The 18,063-nt window shown below is 34.5% G+C and overlaps 2 protein-coding genes across 2 annotated transcripts in view; both read left to right on the top strand.

The window, feature by feature from the left end:
- Positions 1-176: 176 nt before the first annotated feature.
- ZGRF1 (zinc finger GRF-type containing 1) overlaps positions 177-18,063 on the top strand; it is a 28,896-nt gene continuing 11,009 nt past the window's right edge. The window contains exons 1-13 of the mRNA XM_087724220.1: positions 177-1,584; positions 5,149-5,225; positions 6,178-6,363; positions 6,734-6,827; positions 6,911-7,008; positions 9,726-9,858; positions 10,374-10,549; positions 11,414-11,601; positions 12,016-12,155; positions 14,559-14,705; positions 15,479-15,593; positions 15,738-15,994; positions 16,917-17,076. Of these exons, the coding sequence (XP_087580346.1) occupies positions 177-1,584; positions 5,149-5,225; positions 6,178-6,363; positions 6,734-6,827; positions 6,911-7,008; positions 9,726-9,858; positions 10,374-10,549; positions 11,414-11,601; positions 12,016-12,155; positions 14,559-14,705; positions 15,479-15,593; positions 15,738-15,994; positions 16,917-17,076 (3,179 nt within the window). The remainder of the gene's footprint in view (positions 1,585-5,148; positions 5,226-6,177; positions 6,364-6,733; positions 6,828-6,910; positions 7,009-9,725; positions 9,859-10,373; positions 10,550-11,413; positions 11,602-12,015; positions 12,156-14,558; positions 14,706-15,478; positions 15,594-15,737; positions 15,995-16,916; positions 17,077-18,063) is intronic.
- Positions 8,433-9,110, top strand: LOC148043809 (5'-3' DNA helicase ZGRF1-like). The gene has a single exon (XM_087724218.1). It carries the CDS (start codon positions 8,433-8,435, stop codon positions 9,108-9,110), a length of 678 nt encoding a protein of 225 aa, XP_087580344.1.

Genomic DNA, 18,063 nt, shown 5'->3' with positions numbered 1-18,063 from the left:
AATTGTCCCAAAAGTGCTTTTTCTAGAGGCAACTGCATGTTCTTGTTTTTCTTTGAAGATGCTTCACTTTTTAAAAAATGCTTTTCTAAATGTTTTGTACAGCTTTATTTTAGAAAAAGCTTAAGTGATATTTTCTTTATTAAGTCTTCGTTTATTAAACTTACTATCCATTCAAAATGTACTTCCAGGGTTTCCAAATACCACGACAGGTGGAAAAGAAAAAGTTAGTGGAGGAACCTGCATTGCCATCTACATCCAACGGTCCTCTTTCATCCTTCCCACACCAATTTTATGCGTCTTCTCCTTTATTTTCTGTTCCTTGCCAAAATAGGGAAGATACTATCTTACTCTCAAATTTTAATGGGGATGCTTCTACAAAGAATATTAAAGATGCATGTTTTAATTTTCTGGATTCAACCTCTTTAGATGATGAACATGAAATAGTACAGAATAAAAAATGTAGTAGCAATAGTTTAGCTGTTGAATATTTGAAGCCAAATTTTCAGTTAGAAAATCCACTGGTCAATTCAAGATATCATGCATTTTCAGAGAACATTCGAAGCAGAGCTGAAATTATAGCACTTTTGAGTCATGACCAACATGTTTCCAAGAGTCTAGAAAATGAGACTACTGCCTCACTGAAAAATCTACCGTTCACAATGAGGCAATCAGAATCCAACCCAGAAGTTTTATTGCAAAGAAAAAGCCGATGGGATGCTTATATGCCATCATGTTTATCTGATGTACATAACACAGAAAACAACGATGAGAATACTAGTGATTTGCAATCAATTGAAAAGAGCTTAAATGAGAGTGAATGTGTAAACAGAAGCCAATCCAATGACCATAAAGAGATTCCACAAATGCCATCTTCTTGGAAACTTGATATTTCTCCTGTTAGTAAAGGTTCTACTGGAAGTCAGCTGTATAACTTTTTCCCAAGTGAATCCTTCATGAATAAAAGCAATAAAACTGAATTACGTTCACTTGATGATGCTAATTTGAACTGTGGAAATGCACTGAAAACATTTGAAGACTCATCAGAATCAAACAGACATGGCATAATTGGTAATTTGGAAAGGAGTTGCCCAGGTGTTGACTTTGCAAATCCAGGAAAACAATTTACAGAGGTTAACTTTAATCTTTTAAATATACTGGATTTTAGTGGTACAGATGATAATAACCCTAATGAAAACAGCATTATTTCTCAAGGTTCTGTATGCCTAAGGCAAGAAATTAAAAATCAAGTTGAGGTCAGTGCTGAAAAAAACTGTGATATAATAGGATGTAGTAGTGAAAGGAAAGACAATGTACAATTAGAGTTTGTACAAGATCATGATTTCAACAGGATCTCAGGATCCCAGCCATTATCTCTTTGTGATGAAATTTCTGCAAAGCCTGTCAACATTAAAGAAAAGAGTACAGCGATTTGGGAGAAAAAATGGCAAAATTCAGAAGTTTTGATTAATGAGAAGATAGACACAAGCACATTATATGTGCAGAATACGGATGTCCACCAGCAATTTCCATGTGCAAGCAGAAACTTGATAATGGAAAATGATGTGGACGGTGAAATGCAAGATAGTGAGTATTACACTTTACTAACTTAGAATAGAAAAAGTAATATTCCCTTTATTTCTGCTGCTTCATATATTTGCAAATAAAAATAATGTTTATAAAATAAAGGTATTGAAACAGGTATTAATAGTAATAAAATAATTTTTTTCATTAAAACAAAATTTCTGATGTTTTTCCCCCACTGCATTTCAAGCAAACACTAAAAATAATTTTAAGTTAGTTATTAAAAAATAGTATACATGAGTAAACTTTGTAATTAGAAAATGCACAATGTATTTTCAATTTAAAAAAACAAATCCAATGAAAAAAAATATTTCAGTTTATATTATCCTTCAACAGTTGATTTTTGTCCTCCCTCAGTTGGTGAATTGTTTCAGATTTATTAGTCTGTTTTTGAACGTATTATGACCTTAGGAAACCAGTGCATCCAGAGTGAGATTAATAGAAAAAGGTTGTTGCTTTTAATTCTGTAATACAATATAATTTGAAGTATTTTTTTCACTAATTTACCTAGCCCCTTTCCTTACCTGAATTTTTAAAAAATGATGCAAAATATCTACTGTAAAATCGTATCTACTGTTGCTTTAGAAAATTAGATACGATTTGTGTAACATTTTTGTAATTTTGCACTGTTGATTACATGTTTAAAATTAAAATCAGTTAATAATTTTACTTTTACTAATTTTAAAGCAGTAATGATACCTTGTGGGAAAAGAAAATTATTTCTTGTTTTATAATATTTTTCAGAAAATTACTCTTAAAGTGGCATACACCTGCTTAAGAAATCAAAATATCTGTAATGCAGGAATAAATTAAAAGTGCAAACTGTTGCCTAGAGTTGAATTTTTTTATAGGTGCTGTTTTTGGACAAACTTCTGTGTTTCTTACTACTCCACCATTTTATTTGTGACATGGGCATAATAATAGTAGTTTTTACATAATTAATTTACTAATTCAATTAATTTGAAATTTACTAAATTTCAAAATAGAAATGTTGCCTTACTTATCAAAACATTTCCTGTAAGGAACAAATGAAACATTCTCAGATTAAGTTCAGTTTTTAGTTTCTGTTGTATTTTATTAAATTACTATGCCGCCCATCTACCCAGACAGGTGATATGAACCAGTTTTCTCTGTGATGATCACTAAGAAAGATATATAACTCTGATTCTTGATATGAATTCAGTATATATGAAAAATGGTCACAATTTGTCATAAGTTCTAAATCTAAATTTATGGGAGAGTAAATTTATACTCTCAAAGACTCGTCTCATATCAAAAATACCAATAGGTGTTGACAATAACCTTTACTTTGCTATGTGGCAGAACGGAGCTGACCTAAATTTAGATGCTTATCACTGGACTGGTGGAAGTGAACTTCCTGGCTTCTGCTTCTCTATAGCAGACTTTCTAATCTCTACTCATGGAAAATGAATATTTTTAAAGGAGAGGAATTGCCCTATATCATAATCTCAATCAGAGGATGCCCACAACATGAGAGTCTGAGGTGGGAAAACGAAAGGGAATCCTTAGTTTTTTCACAACTACAAAGCCAAATTTATATCCAACCTACAGGTGAAAATCGAAAAATTAGAATAATGCAACTTAAAAGGTGAAGATAGACTCATTACATGCAAAGCAAGATAGTTCAAGCCGTAATTTGCCATAATTGTGATGATTATGGCTTACAGCTCATAAAAACCCCAAATCCACAATCTCAGAAAATTAGAATATTGTGAAAAGGTGCAATATTCTAGGCTCAAAGTGTCCCACTCTAATCAGCTAATTAAGCCATAACACCTGCAAAGGGTTCCTGAGCCTTTAAATGATCTCTCAGTCTGGTTCAGTAGGAATCAAAATCATGGGAAAGACTGCTGACCTGACAGTTGTGCAGAAATCCATCATTGACACCCTCTGTATTTTTAATATTTTTATGTTTTGCTTTTGTTGTGAGCCGCCCAGAGTCCCTAGGGAATGGGTGGCATACAAGTCTTATTAAAGTTGCAAAGTTCCATAAGGAGGGAAAGCCTCAAAAGATAATTGCAAAAGAAGTTGGATGTTCCCAAAGTGCTGTATCAAAGCACATAAATAGAAAGTTATGTGGAAGGGAAAAGTGTGGAAGAAAAAGGTGCACAAGCAGCAGGGATGACCGCAGCTTGGAGAGGATTGCAGGAAAAGGCCATTCAAAAGTGTTAGGGACTTTCACAAGAAGTGGACTGAGGCTGGAGTCAGTACATCAAGAGCCACCACACAGAGACAGATCCTCGACATGGGCTTCAAATGTTGTATTCCTCTTGTCAAGCCGCTCCTGAACAACTAAACAACGTCAGAAGCGACTTATGTGGGCTAAAGAAAAACAGACCTGGTCTGTTGCTCAGCGGTCCAAAATCCTCTTTTCTGATGAGAGCAACTTTTGCATCTCATTTGGAAACCAAGGGCCCAAAGTATGGAGGAAGAATTGAGAGGCACACACTGCAAGATGCTTAAAGTCCAGTGTGAAGTTTCCATAGTCTGTGTTGATTTGGGGAGCCATGTCATCTGCTGGTGTTGGTCCACTGTGCTTCATTAAGTCCAGGGTCAACGCAGCCATCTACCAGGAGATTCTGGAGCATTTCATGCTTCCTTCCGCAGATGAGCTTTATGGGGATGCTGACTTCATTTTCCAGCAGGACCTGGCACCTGCCCACACTGCCAAAAGCACAAAAACCTGGTTCAATGACCACAGGATTACTGTGCTTGATTGGCCAGCAAACTCGCCTGAGAAAGATGAGAGACATGAGACTGAACAATGCAGAAGAGCTGAAAGCTGCTATAGAAGCATCCTGGTCTTCCATAACACCTCAGCAGTGCCACAGACTGATAGCTTCCATGCCATGCCGCATTGAGGCAGTAATTGCTGCAAAAGGGGCCCAAACCAAGTACTGAGTGCATATGCATGCTTATACTTTTCAGAGGTCCGATATTGTTCTTTGTACAATCCTTGTTTTATTGATTGCATGTAATATTTTAATTTTCTGAGATTGTGGATTTGGGGTTTTCATGAGCTGTAAGCCATAATCATCACAATTATGACAAATCACAGCTTGAACTATCTTGCTTTGCATGTAATGAGTCTATCTCATATATTAGTTTCACCTTTTAAGTTGCATTACTGAAATAAATGAACTTTTGCACGATATTCTAATTTTTTGAGTTTCACCTGTAGTGCTTTTAAAAAATATACTCAAAAAGAGTTGCTCTTGGCATAATATGATTGGTAACACCATTTGTAAGTGATTCTTATACTATTTGTTTTTTCTTACATAAGCAGTTAATAACTGATGTTAGATTTGTCAAATATTTCATTGTTGAAAATATGTTTTTTCTGTTTCTAATAATTTTTAGCTCTAGCAATTATTCTATAACTTTGAATTTAGAAATTTAATTTGTTGTTATTCTGACCAATTCTACCAAAATGAGTACGTCTGATATATTCATATATGCAAAATCATTAATCCACCATAGACATACACATATTGATTTAGCCTGATGACTGAAGTTTATTGTTTCTTCCCCCCTCCCCTTTGATAGTTAAAAAAAGTTTTGCAGAAGCATTTTGTCCTGAAGATGTGCAGATACCTTGCCTACATTCTGACTCACCAAATCTGGTAATATTCTTTTGATGTTGTATCATAATAAAATTTCAAATCCAGTTTAAATATTTGGCTGACTGCAACCACCACTAACAATGGCTTTAATCTGTGTTACATCATGCGTTTTAGGGGGACTGTTCTATTTGCATTTTTCCTACTAACTAGTTATGCTCCTGCTTGCAGGCCTCTAGAGTCCTAAAACTCACTTCATTGTCTGGGGATTCTCCAGAGCAAGGTTTTGTTGATGAAAAAAAATCTTCCATCTCCTATATGAGAAGACGTATTGACTTGAGAGATACATGATAGATAGGTAGGTAGGTAGGTAGGTAGGTAGGTAGGTAGGTAGGTAGGTAGGTAGGTAGGTAGATAGATAGATAGATAGATAGATAGATAGATAGATAGATAGATAGATAGATAGATAGATAGATAGATACTATATATAGATAGATATCAATAGAGAGATATATTCCATTAGTATTACTTATTAAATGTGATACTGCCAGATACTCTGATGAATCACAAAATAAAAGCATTTAAAAAATAACAAGGAGCAAAAAGATAGCAAAACTGAGCAACATTACTCAGAAGGAACTTCAAACACCCTAGCCAAAAGTCTGGACCCTCTGAAATATCAATAGGATAGGAGCCATGGGGGAAGGGGGAGGGGGAAGGGTTGGAATTTCACTGGAGAGAGAAGGTTCATTTCCAGGGACTGATAGATGAAACTGGGTAAGGCCATTGTTGCCCAGGACTCACAAGTGAATCTAAGGGTTAACATAAAAATCAACTGACAATTTTTGCAATTGAACAAATTAATAATTCAGTGTCTCGTTCTATAAAAGGTATAAGGATTCGTAAAGATACGTAAAATATACCCACACACTGAAGTTTAATTGTGCTTATAGCTTCTTTTTTTAGTCAATGAATAGCATTCCTTTACAATATTTGTTCCATTAAATGCATGAAGGTAGTTGAATTTCACGGATACCAGGTGAAAGGCTCAGCAGCTAGTGAGATGATGACAAGAGAACGCTGTTCGTATCACAGAAAGGATCCACAAAGTGACATCACCAAATCTGAAAGTGCTTCAAAAGATGCATCCTTTTTTTTAGTGCAAGAACTGAACTGTCCTGAGGTACCTGAGTTTGTTAAGGTAAGATTTTTAAATGTACACATTTTTAAATTTATGAACATACTCTGAAAAAGTCATGTTATAAGAGCTTAAAATACTGCTGTATATAAAAGGAATAATCATTATGACTATCAACAAATTCATAAGATAGGATATTGCTTATAAGAATCAGATAGTTTAATCCCTCTCGGGGGGGATCTTTATAAATATTTTATGCTACCCAAATTTTTAAGAGGTATTACTGAGACTCCTGTTTAGTGCCCTTGTTTTCTCTTATTAATTTTTTGCTAAGCTAATATACAGCAATTAATGCCTAGAACTAATCCAAAAACCAATGTTACCCTGGAATGCATTAAATGTGTTTATTGGGGTGGGGGGTATTTATCCTTAGCCTCTAGGTTCAGAAGATGATCTCAGTAACAGCGAAACCAAAACATTTAGAAATGAATTCAATGTTTTTGAAGAAAAAAGCAGTAATAAATTTTGTAAGTGGCTATCAATATGAACAATTAATGACCAAAATGTAGCATTACTCTTCAACATTGTGTATGTTTCTTCCTCTTAATAGTAACAAAGACTACATCTTTTAAACCTCCAAATCAGATTGTGACAAATTCTTCCTCAAATCTGGACTTCACAGAGTCTGTTTCGGGGGAATTTAATAAGGTAATGACTGGGTGGGTTCATTTTGTTTTATCATTACTTTAATGAACAAAAACATTTACTACCACATAGCTGCTTTAATTCTAGATACTGCCAAGACATTATCCCATTGATCATATACTCATGAATGTTAAAATGTTTTTCCTCTCATTTTTTTGAATAACATAATATACTTCAAAAGTATCTTTTTCTCCCTTTTTTTCTTTCTCTAGAAAAGGAATATATGTATGTATCTACACACACATACACACACACACAGAGACATGGACATAGATACATACACATAGATACATAGAGAGAGGAGGGAGTAGTAATCAAGAACACTGTTATGTACATCTGTTACTAATTTTGAATTAGAATTTATTTAGTTACTAAGTGAATATTAAAGTTCAGCTCCTTATTTTCTGTAAAATTTGGGAATAAATGCTTATAGATGTAGATATTTGTATCTATTTGTAACTATATATTTCTGCTTTTTACATTCCTTCTGTTCAGCTGTTATCAAAACAATGGGTTTCTTCACAGACTCCTGGCTGTCACTTTTTCCCAACTCTAGATAGTAAAGAAACAATAGAAGAGCAGGAATTGCTGATATCCAAAACTCATCCAGACTTGTATATGGATAATAAAAAAATCTTTTTCAGTAAGAAAGATTCGATTGTTGATGTTATAAATAACAGCTGTGCCAGATTTTGGAATGCTTGTTAGTGTTTGAGCATTCTTAATCTAGTTTGATCACTAACAAAATGTAAGTAATTCATATTTTTTAAAATGTTGCTGAAATTTCCTCCATTCCTGCCTATTTGATGGGGGTCTCCTAATCTCTGTGAGTGCAACTTTTCATTTATGAGGGTTTTTTTAAATCCATGAACAAAATAAATTTATTCAGTCTCTACCTATCACATCCCTGTTATTTTCTATTTATGAAATAGCTGTAAAAATCAATATTAAGAAATGGAGACATATTGCAAAATGTTTTGATGTCTTCCCAATTTATAATCTAATTGATCTTGTTTAGAGGTAGAGCTAGATTAATAAAAATAACTAGGAACTAAATTTGATTTTCAAATAACAGAAAGACACACTCTTATTATTTATTCTTACGAAAATTTATCCTGTACTTTAAAGTTTTAACTGTATTAGTTTTGAGGAATATAGCAGTTCTGAATTTTCACGTATATACAATATAACCAAAATTATAAGATCATTTTCTTTAACAAAATCATTAGCGTAGTTTTATTGTAACCTTCCAGTAAGAAGTACATTGTGCTATATTAGTAATGACTGCTGTTGAAGTTTTTGCTACTGAAATTATTTAGTGAAAGGCAGTTCATTTCCCCCCAAAAAATACTAATATTAATGCTTTCCTATATTATCAATAGAATTTTGTTTACAAGTGTCTGCATACTGTACCCTGTTTTATAGGAATGGGAGACTCCGTGTATCCAGAAAATGATATGTCTATCCTCTTACCTACTCTTGGAACACAAACCCCAGTTGTTCCTGGACATGTATATAATCCAGTTTCTGATTTCCAACTTTATTCCAGTGCAAAAATCTGTAAACAGATTCATCATCATTGTGGTTTCTCGGTAGTCAATACATATGACAAATCAGAAATGTTAGACCCTGAGGGCAGGATGTGTAAAACCTTTGTGAGTGAAAAGTACATAGGAGTAAGAGACAAGATAGCCATACCGAGTGCATTGCCTAATGTATCTGAACAAAAGGAACAAAGCAAATGGGAGAAATACCACAACACAACTGGTTGTGATTTGAGATCTCAAAATAGCAACGAAGTGGCCATGGCTTCTGATATCAAAGCTGAGAGTTTTTTAGGAATGTCATTAGAATACAGAAGAGAGAATCAGGGTAATGTCATCCATAAAAGCTCTCTGGACTCTGAGCGTCTGGAGACAATAAAAAGCATGCTTTGTAAACAGCGGCAAAACTTTATCAGTCAAGATTCTGTTTCAGAAAGAAAGAAACTTTCCCTGCACTTAAATCAACACTTTTGCACTGCAGAAATTCTAAGTGAGTTAGGTCACCTGAATTTCCCAAATATTACCAGTGATAGCAAGGTATGTCATTGTTCCCAATGTTAAGAAATGCTGCTAAATATTGTCCATCATGTGTACATGCAGATTAATTTTGTTGTGTTTGCCTAATGTTTTCTCTTACAATTTTTAACAAGGTTTTTAATAAGGTTTTCAGGAATACTGTGTTAATAGGTTTCAAAATATTTAAGTTTGATAATCTCATAATCATAGTTTATCAAATTAAGATATGTACAGTTCATTCATGAAACCATGACTCTCCTTTTGCTGCAAACTGTGCTAACACAAGGAATCTAATCAACCATAAACTCTTAATTAGACTAAACCTGGGCACTATAGTTGCAAACCTCAGAACAAGCCTGCATCTTGAGTCACTGTTTTAAGTTCTTGAGGTGATTTTTATAGAACTCTATAAAGTCAAGTTCTAAAATTATACATTACAGTATACATTCTGGAGACAGAATATTTCCATATTTTCTAAGATTAAAATTTAGCACTCAAATAGATGTATTTTAAAAGACTCAGGTAAGATATGTGGTCATAAAAACTGGAAGAATAGACATAGCCTTAACAAATGTTATATTCAGTGGTCTTAAATATAGGCATTTACTGCATATGAGATCAGAAAAATGAAAATAGGAATTTACTTATTTTGTTTTATAGGATACTTCTGAACTGTATTTCCCTAGGGCAGATATGGTAAAGAATACTAATGTACCTAAACGACAACAACACATCCCAGTTGAATTTCAGTCTCCAGCACATTATAAGAATGTTTTTATTACTGCATTGATAGGTATGCTCCAACTTTTCATTTTAATACTGGTACTCAAAATTCGTAAATGGTTCTAAAAATGCATTGCAATCAAGATTTTTGATTATACTTCTCAAAAAGTCAAATTTTATAGAACCAGTAGCCATTTGCCTTTCTGCCTTATGCAAAGTTATTATAGTTTGAAAAAGAAAAATTGCATACTAATTCTCTCCCTGTTTCTTACTTCCAAAGTCAATTAGTACCTTTCATTTCCTTTCGTTGACATCATAGGAGTCATGTATGGTAGCCCATGTTTAGCACTAAAATGCTTGACAGATTATTTCTTTTTTTTCTATGAATGACATTGAGATTAAGAAATTCTTAGTTTCAAAGTTTTTTATTTAGTTTTTTCCCTTCCCTGGAGTCATTATTAAACTGGAAAAGTAGACTAGGTGACTCAAGCAATTCAATATTACTTGATATGAAATGACATATTTTAACATGCATGTTTTCCCACTAATTGCAAAACATCTCATATTTCCTATTTTTATGAAAAGAACATTTAAACATATTATTATTTGAACTATCAAAAAACCTACATAAAGCTCTTGGGAAAGTAGACATATCTTTCTATTCATCGGTGAAAGAAGGGCAACAAGAGAATACTGCGCCTCTCTGCAGCCACAAAATAGCAGCAAAGCTCGTTATGGTTAGAAAAGAAGGCCGAAATAAGGTATGTTGTTAGAGGCTGGTTCAAACACATTATTGGAATTTTTTAAAACCATGGTTTTACTAGGATAAATATGAATGCCGCATGCACATAAATTGCATAGATGTACATATTTTTGTGAAATTGAAAATTTGGCTTGTGTTTGGGGACTAAAATAATTTATTATACATTTTGTCAGAATATTTACAGTAGCTGGAAAATATGGAAATTAATAACTATGAAAAAATATTTTGAGTATTTTAAGTGGTAAGCCACTGAAAAAGTTCAGGTCTGTGTACACTAGGGAAAGGGGAATGGTTTTCCTTTCAACATTTATTGAACCCATTTATGATATTGAATGGCCAGGGATAGGATTCGTATGTATGAGCTTTGTTTTCGTAAGGATAATAATGACTGTTGGGAGGTTTTGTCCCTGTGCAATTTTCTCAGTGAATATCATTTTTTAAAACCTGGCATTTCTTTCTTTAATAGAAAAATAGTATGAACAGAAGGTAGTCACTAAATAAATTTAGCAGGCAGGGAGGGGGAATAAGTTTCTTTTAATAAATACAATGTATCAGCTCAATAATCTGATATTATACTTAGTTACAACTTTATACTGTGACCAAAAAGCCATATAACTCAAAACCAGGTTAACTGAATCAGCATCTTCCTAGAGATTTGTTACACAAAGTCACTTAGCCAATAAAGTTAAGCGCTCTCTCTCTCTCTCTCTCTTTCTTTCTCTCTGTCTCTATTCCTGTCTCTATCCCCCCTTTCTCTCTCTTGAAAATTAGTCAGGTTATCTGTTCATCAGATTTATATGCACACAATTGGAGCACGCACTAACATAAACTGATTTATTGTATGGCTTTTATTTTGCTCCAGGGTCGTCTGTTCTATTCTTGTGACGCAGCTAAAGCAGATCGATGTAATTTTTTTAAGTGGCTTGAAGATGTAAAACCTGTACAGATGGAGAGTAAACCTGGTATTATACTTCATGATATAAAGAGTATTGGAACTTACCTCAGATGTCAAAGAATTTCTATCTATGAAGAATGCCAACTTCTAGTAAGGTATTCTGAAATGTTAGATATAGTTCAATAGTAGTTTATAACTGAAAGGAAGTGATGCTAATTAATAATGATGATAATGTCTAATTTACTTAAGTCTCCTTTAGAAAGAATTACTAAAAAGGTAATTAAAAAGTCAAAAATAGTAATAATGAACTCAGTATTATGAATTAATTTCAAGCAGACTAAGCAATTCTTTGGTCATTTTATCCCACTTGCCAGATTTAGCACTTTCAATCAATATCTGTTACTGATATTAATATTGATACTAATGAAGCGTTTATTCATTATTTTGAGTAATATTAAATCTTGTGTCCCCAGTTTTATTTATTTTTTATTTCATGAAAATCTATTTTTAGTATTCGCTTATAAAAGCAATAATATCAATTACAGTGTTCTTATATTTCATTTTTCTAGGAAAATGTTTGATACCCAAAGAAAACAATTTGGTAAGATGAAGACATGTAATATTGCAAAGGCTAGCTTTGACTGTGATTCTAAGAGGAAATTATTTCTTAAACTGAATCGGAAGGAACATTCCTCTGCATATAGCAAAGGTTGGTAAATTTGAAAATGTCTGAGGCTAAAGAAAAATTATGTTACATTACATTTTGTTACATTACATTATGTTACAACATATTTATTTGTTAACTGACTCAATCTAATGACTGGTAGCATTCTGCAACCAAAAAATATACAAATAATAATGTAATAAATAATATACAATTTAACAAGAATATACAAGTATGAAGAAACTCTCATGCTGGAGTCAGCAGTCTGGGCCCTTTGTATTCTGGGCTAATTGGAGCTTCCAGATTGTCTCCAAAGACAACTCCAAAGAGAGCATATAGGACACCAAATCTGTGGTGGTGATCATTACTGTTGCCAATGCATCTTGGATTAGATAGGGCTACAATTAGTGTACCAGTCAATGTTGGTCAAAGGCCCATCCAAGCATCTTTCTACTCTTTGGCCAAAGCCCCAAGTCTAGAAGGAACCCCAAGTCACACATTTCTTTGGGACCATATGTCACATAAATGACTATGGCATGCCTTCATCTTCTGTTCAACATGTATGTGCCTGTTGAGCTAGGTCATAATAGATAATCAATAATTGACTCACAATTGATCGATTGAGTTGAATTGATTCCTGCAACTGTCCACAAAGCATCTGACTCAGTTCTGACAAGCTGTTCTGGCCCCCCTCCATCCGGTAATGAAAGCAGACACAGGCTTAGCTGTTTGCCACTCTTTATTCACAGCAATTATAGTCCAGACACGACTCACTGGCAAGACATTGGCAGCAACCCAGGCCCCCTCAGACACGGGAACACAAGGCAGACCAGGCAAGGAGTTCTCCAGATTATTACGAACGATTGTGTCCTGCAAAAGGACTCCTCCCAAAGTCTCTTCTTATATACTCTCTTGGGAGGGGTCAAGCCACAACCACCTGGGCTTGATTATCTCTTACGAGTCTGTCTCCGTAACTGCTGCCTCCGTTTCTCCGCCCTCCATTGCCTGGCGTCAGGGACAAACTCCCTTTGGTCTTCCCCACTGCTCCATGCCTCAGGCGCCTCCTGGTGGCCAACCAGCCTCTCTGGTCCCTGCTCTGAGTCTGAACCCTGCCCAGGGTCCTCCACATCTTCCATAGCAGACTCATAGGGTTCCTTGCTATCGGAGTCCATCAGCAGTTCCAACGGCTCCTGCTGGGCCACAACACCAAGCTATGTATCTTGACTCCCTGATTGACCAAATGAGATTGTCAATATTTGGTCCCAGTGCCTGATTCTGTTGTGGTCTGGATGGGGAGGAGTAGGGTTAAGCCCAACACTCAGCAATGCTGAATGGCTATGGGTCCATGAACTATCTGACTCTGAAGATTGTCTAAGTTTAGTTCTGGATAGATTGCTCTTCCACAGACAGAACTGGTGTATAGTTTGGAATTTTTCCTAGACTTGTAGCTCCTACTCAAAAAGTAGTTCGCAGCTCTGGCCAGGAAAGTTTTTGCATAGACTTATCTTATGCATCATTTGCACCTGTTCTCAGACTAGGAGACCTGTCTTACAGTCACTATGCCTTAATCACCTCATGTAGGGACTATTGCAATATGTTCTCTATGGGGCTACCTTTGAAGATCACTTGGAAGCTCTAAGTGGTTCAGTGTACAGTACGAGTAGTGTAGGACATGTCTTTCCAAATTGTTTAAAATCCTCAAAAATGTGGCCTTAGAAATTTTAATTATAGGTATGTAAATAAATAAATATTATTATATTTTTATTTAATAGTAGCCGATAACCCGGTATTGCCAGGGTATTTATTTATAGGGGGGAAATGTCCAGACCAAACGTAATTTCTAATGTTGGATTTTCCCCCTTACCAGAGAGAGCCCCCTTGTAGAGTACTGTGAAGCTGTTACCATGGCAACTCCACTGTGCTGCACAGTAGAAGCCATTTTAAGGCACAAGGGACTGTATCCTAACAGAACAATCCCCCCCAAGGGGTTTTAGGGGTGTCTTACATCCACAATAATTCTTTCCAGCGCGTATATCATCTGTATACCAAGTTTGGTTGAAATTACTTGAGGTGTTCCAGAATTATGCTGGAACATACACACCCACAGCCATTTTATTATATAGAGATATATTTAGCTTATAGAGTAAAACAGTTGTGAATGACTGTTCATAATCAATTAAGTGATATACGTGATAAAATTTAAAATATCTCTCAGAGGATATTTTTTCAAATAGCACTCTTATGAATTTGAAATTACTTAATATGAAAATAGATATTTACCCAATGCATTGTTGGATAAGAGAAGGAAAAAATTCCAGTGTTTTTCCAGCAAGAAGACATAGGAAATAAAAAACTTTTTTTCTCGAAGTTTCAATTGTAACTTTACTTCTGAATTGCAAAATTGATTGCTTGGTGTAACTCATGCAAATGTATGTACTATGTTGACAGATGATCTTTGGGTCGTTTCCAAGACTTTGACCTTTGAACCCTTGGACACTTTCATTGCATATAGTGTTTTTTTTGGACCATCCTCTAATAATGAAGTGCAGTTGGAGCCTCTTAATGGTTATAGCCCATCAAATTGGTGCTCAGATAGTAAGTTTCTGCTCAAGATTTTTTTCTATAAGGTTTTAGAATAGATTATTCAAAAAATGACTAATTCTCTAATATGCCATAAAATGGAATTCCAACAGCTTTTACTAGAAAAATTATCATTGAATCTTTAAAAAAGAGTGGGAAACCCCATTCAGGGTAAGTTGGAAAATCTAAATAGCCTAAACATTTTATTATCCACAGGATATTTTGCTGCAACTGAAATGTGTTTCCTTGAAAATTATTTTAATTCATGGTCAGCTTGAGAAAGTTAAATATTTTCACAACTTTGATTAAACTCAAGGCAAAAGTTTAGTGGGAAAACAGAGCTAGAACACAGGGAATGGATTGAACTGAAACCCAATAACCTGCTTTTCTTACTGAAACATTTACATGGTATGTGAAGAGATGAGGAAAAATCCAAATATATCCTTGTTAAACAGACATCATTAGATAATTATAACAATAATAATTTTAAAAAATCTCTTCAGTTCCAGGGAACAATACGGAATGGGAATTTTTTTAAAAAGCAGGTCATTTCTGAAAAAATTTGCTTTGAGTGCAAGGAAATATAACACTCCCGAACTAATCCAAAACTCTTGAAACAAATTAGATTGTATCTCCCCATGCCTATTATTTATCTTTAAAACTATTGTTACAATTGATATTGGCATGCATACTAGTGTCTTGTCTTTTTGGATCTAACTTAAGATTCAAATATTTGTTTGACAAGTTCATCTCTAAATACCTATTTCTTATTATATTTTCTTTCTTAGTGATTGTTCATGCCTTGTTTGTGTGTAACGCTAGCACAGAACTCACAAATTTGAGAAATATACAGGAAAATGTCAGTTCAATCACTTTGCCAATCATGCAACATCTACTTACAAAGTAAGAAGTGATACTATCTTTTAAAAACAAACATATTTGTACATTCATTGATATAAATACATTTGAATGATTTGACTGGAAATATATTTTAATTCTAGTGCTAAGTTCTAAGTAGGTTAAATCTTGTCTTTTCTTGTATTTTAGGGGTTTCAAAGAATTATTTCCAAAAACCAAAGAAAGAAAACAAAAGTTTAAACCACCAGCACTAAATACAAATGCAATAAAATCTGAAGCTTTCAGCCCAGAAATAGTTATAAATCTTGCTGATAAAATTATTCAAGCTTTCCAGCTAAATAAAGATCAAGCCACAGCAATGATGAAGATCGGTGCCATGATGACATCTCAAAAAATAAACACAGAAACAGGGAAGCATCCAACATTTCCAATAACAATAATACATGGTAAATTATTTCACAAGAACTTCATATTTTATTTTGCTTCTCCTGTCCTATATTCCAGAGTTCCCCAATGTTTCCGGTTTTGGAAAGGGGTTCATGTGAGGGGCCGGGAAGCACAAAACAACTCCATTTGTGCAAGCAGCATGCACACTGTTCACTTAAATAGAGTGTGCATGCTTGCTGGCCAATCCCGCACAGCCCACAGGTTGGTGACCTGCTATATTCACTCCATATGAACCATCTTCAATTTTATCCTTCTTCTCTAAACAATTCTTTTTTTTTAGGATTTTAATTTAGATTTTTTTTTTTACTATTTTCAACTATTTATATTCAAACTTTTGAACTGTATACAATACTAAATTTATATTCCCTCTTGCAACTTCCCATGTACCCCAGCAAATCTACTCCGGAAGTTAGGATTTTGCTATGAGCATATTTGGGGAATGCAAAAGTGCAATCGGGAGGAAACTAAGAATTTTATTTAGGTTTGTTTAGGAGAATTTATACTGAATAGATTTTCTGTGAAAACTACTTCAATATCCACTGACATGCAGGTTAAATAGAAAGCTATGTTCTACCTACACAGAATTAAGAGAGAAGGTTATCTGAATCTTCTCAACTATTCTAGCATAAATTCCAGACTTAATTACACCTATAGATCAAGGACTACTTATATTGCAATCATAGCATTAGTCAGCTTTCTACTCTAATTCCAGGATTAGATTTCAGCTAATTAGATGGAATCACTCTACTGTATATACAGCTAAGAATGCTTAGTTTATGTTTTCTCATGATGTTGATGAATGTTTGATTTCTCTAACCTCTTTAATGCTCAGTCCAGTTTCAAAGAAAATATCTGTTTGAAAGAATACTACACAATATGTTTGAATCCGTGAATACCTATTTTATTAAACTCCACATGTAGGTGTGTTTGGATCCGGAAAAAGTTTATTGCTGGCTATTGTGATTTTATTCCTGGCACAAATATTTGAAATCCACGAAGCAGCTAATGGCAAACGGTCAGTGCCATGGAAAATATTGGTTTCTTCTTCCACCAATGTTGCTGTAGACAGAATACTACTGAGGTAAGTAATTTAGAAATCATGCTCAAATTGCTTCCATATTTTTTCCTGATAATTAATTATGTGCATATATCGTATTTTTTGGAGTATAAGATGCACTGGAGTATAAGACGCACCAAGATTTTGAAGAGGCAAATTTAAAAAAAAGTTTTTGCACTCTGCAGATCTCCCAAAACAGCCTGTTTTTCACGAAAACAGGCTGGATCCCCCCCTCCCACAAAATGGGCATGAATAGCCTTTAGTGGGCTTGTAGAGTGCTCCTGGTGGGTGGGGGACAAAAACGAGCAAAAAACAGCCCACTTTTCACAAAAATGGGCCCATTTTTTGTCAAAAAAAGGGCATGCATAGCCTTTAGGAGGCTTATAGAGTGCTCCTGGGAGCTGGCAGGCCAAAATTGAGCAAAAAATGACCCATCATTCACTCATTTCTGCCCTCCCCAGCCGCCAGGAGCAATCTGGAAGCCTCCTAAAGGCTATGCACGGGCATTTTGGTGAAGGGGGCGGGGTTTCGGGAGGCAAAAAATGCTGTATTCAGTGTATAAGACACACCCAGATTTTCAGCCTCTTTTTTGAGGGAAAAAGGTGTGTCTTATACTCCGAAAAATACAGTAATTAATCTTGAGATGCCTCTTCTTTGTTTTTGCAAATTAATCAAATGCAGCTTTTTGTTTTTCTTCTGGGTAGCAACCTAAAATGCTATTTTGGTGAATTCTAATAGAACTTTCTAATCAAACTTTCACATTTATGAGAATACTCATAAATACTAATTTGATATTAGAAAACATTTTAAAAGCTTACAGCTAACAAGAATCAATTTAGAAAAACTGAAAAATGAAAAGAATGTTACTGGAGTTTCTTTGGAAACTTGCAATTCTATGAACACCTATTGAAATTTGAACCAAACTCTGCCTCAAGAGCAGTTTTCTGAATCTCCTCTCCTAACTATTTAACCATGCCATATAGTGACAAAATGATTAATGTAGCAAGTTTC

The sequence above is a fragment of the Thamnophis sirtalis genome, unplaced genomic scaffold, assembly GCF_051295495.1.
Source record: "Thamnophis sirtalis isolate CommonGarterSnake01/CBP01778 unplaced genomic scaffold, rThaSir2_p1.2 scaffold_10, whole genome shotgun sequence".
NCBI classification, from domain to species: Eukaryota; Metazoa; Chordata; class Lepidosauria; order Squamata; family Natricidae; genus Thamnophis; species Thamnophis sirtalis.
This window is presented reverse-complemented; position numbering and strand designations above follow the sequence as displayed.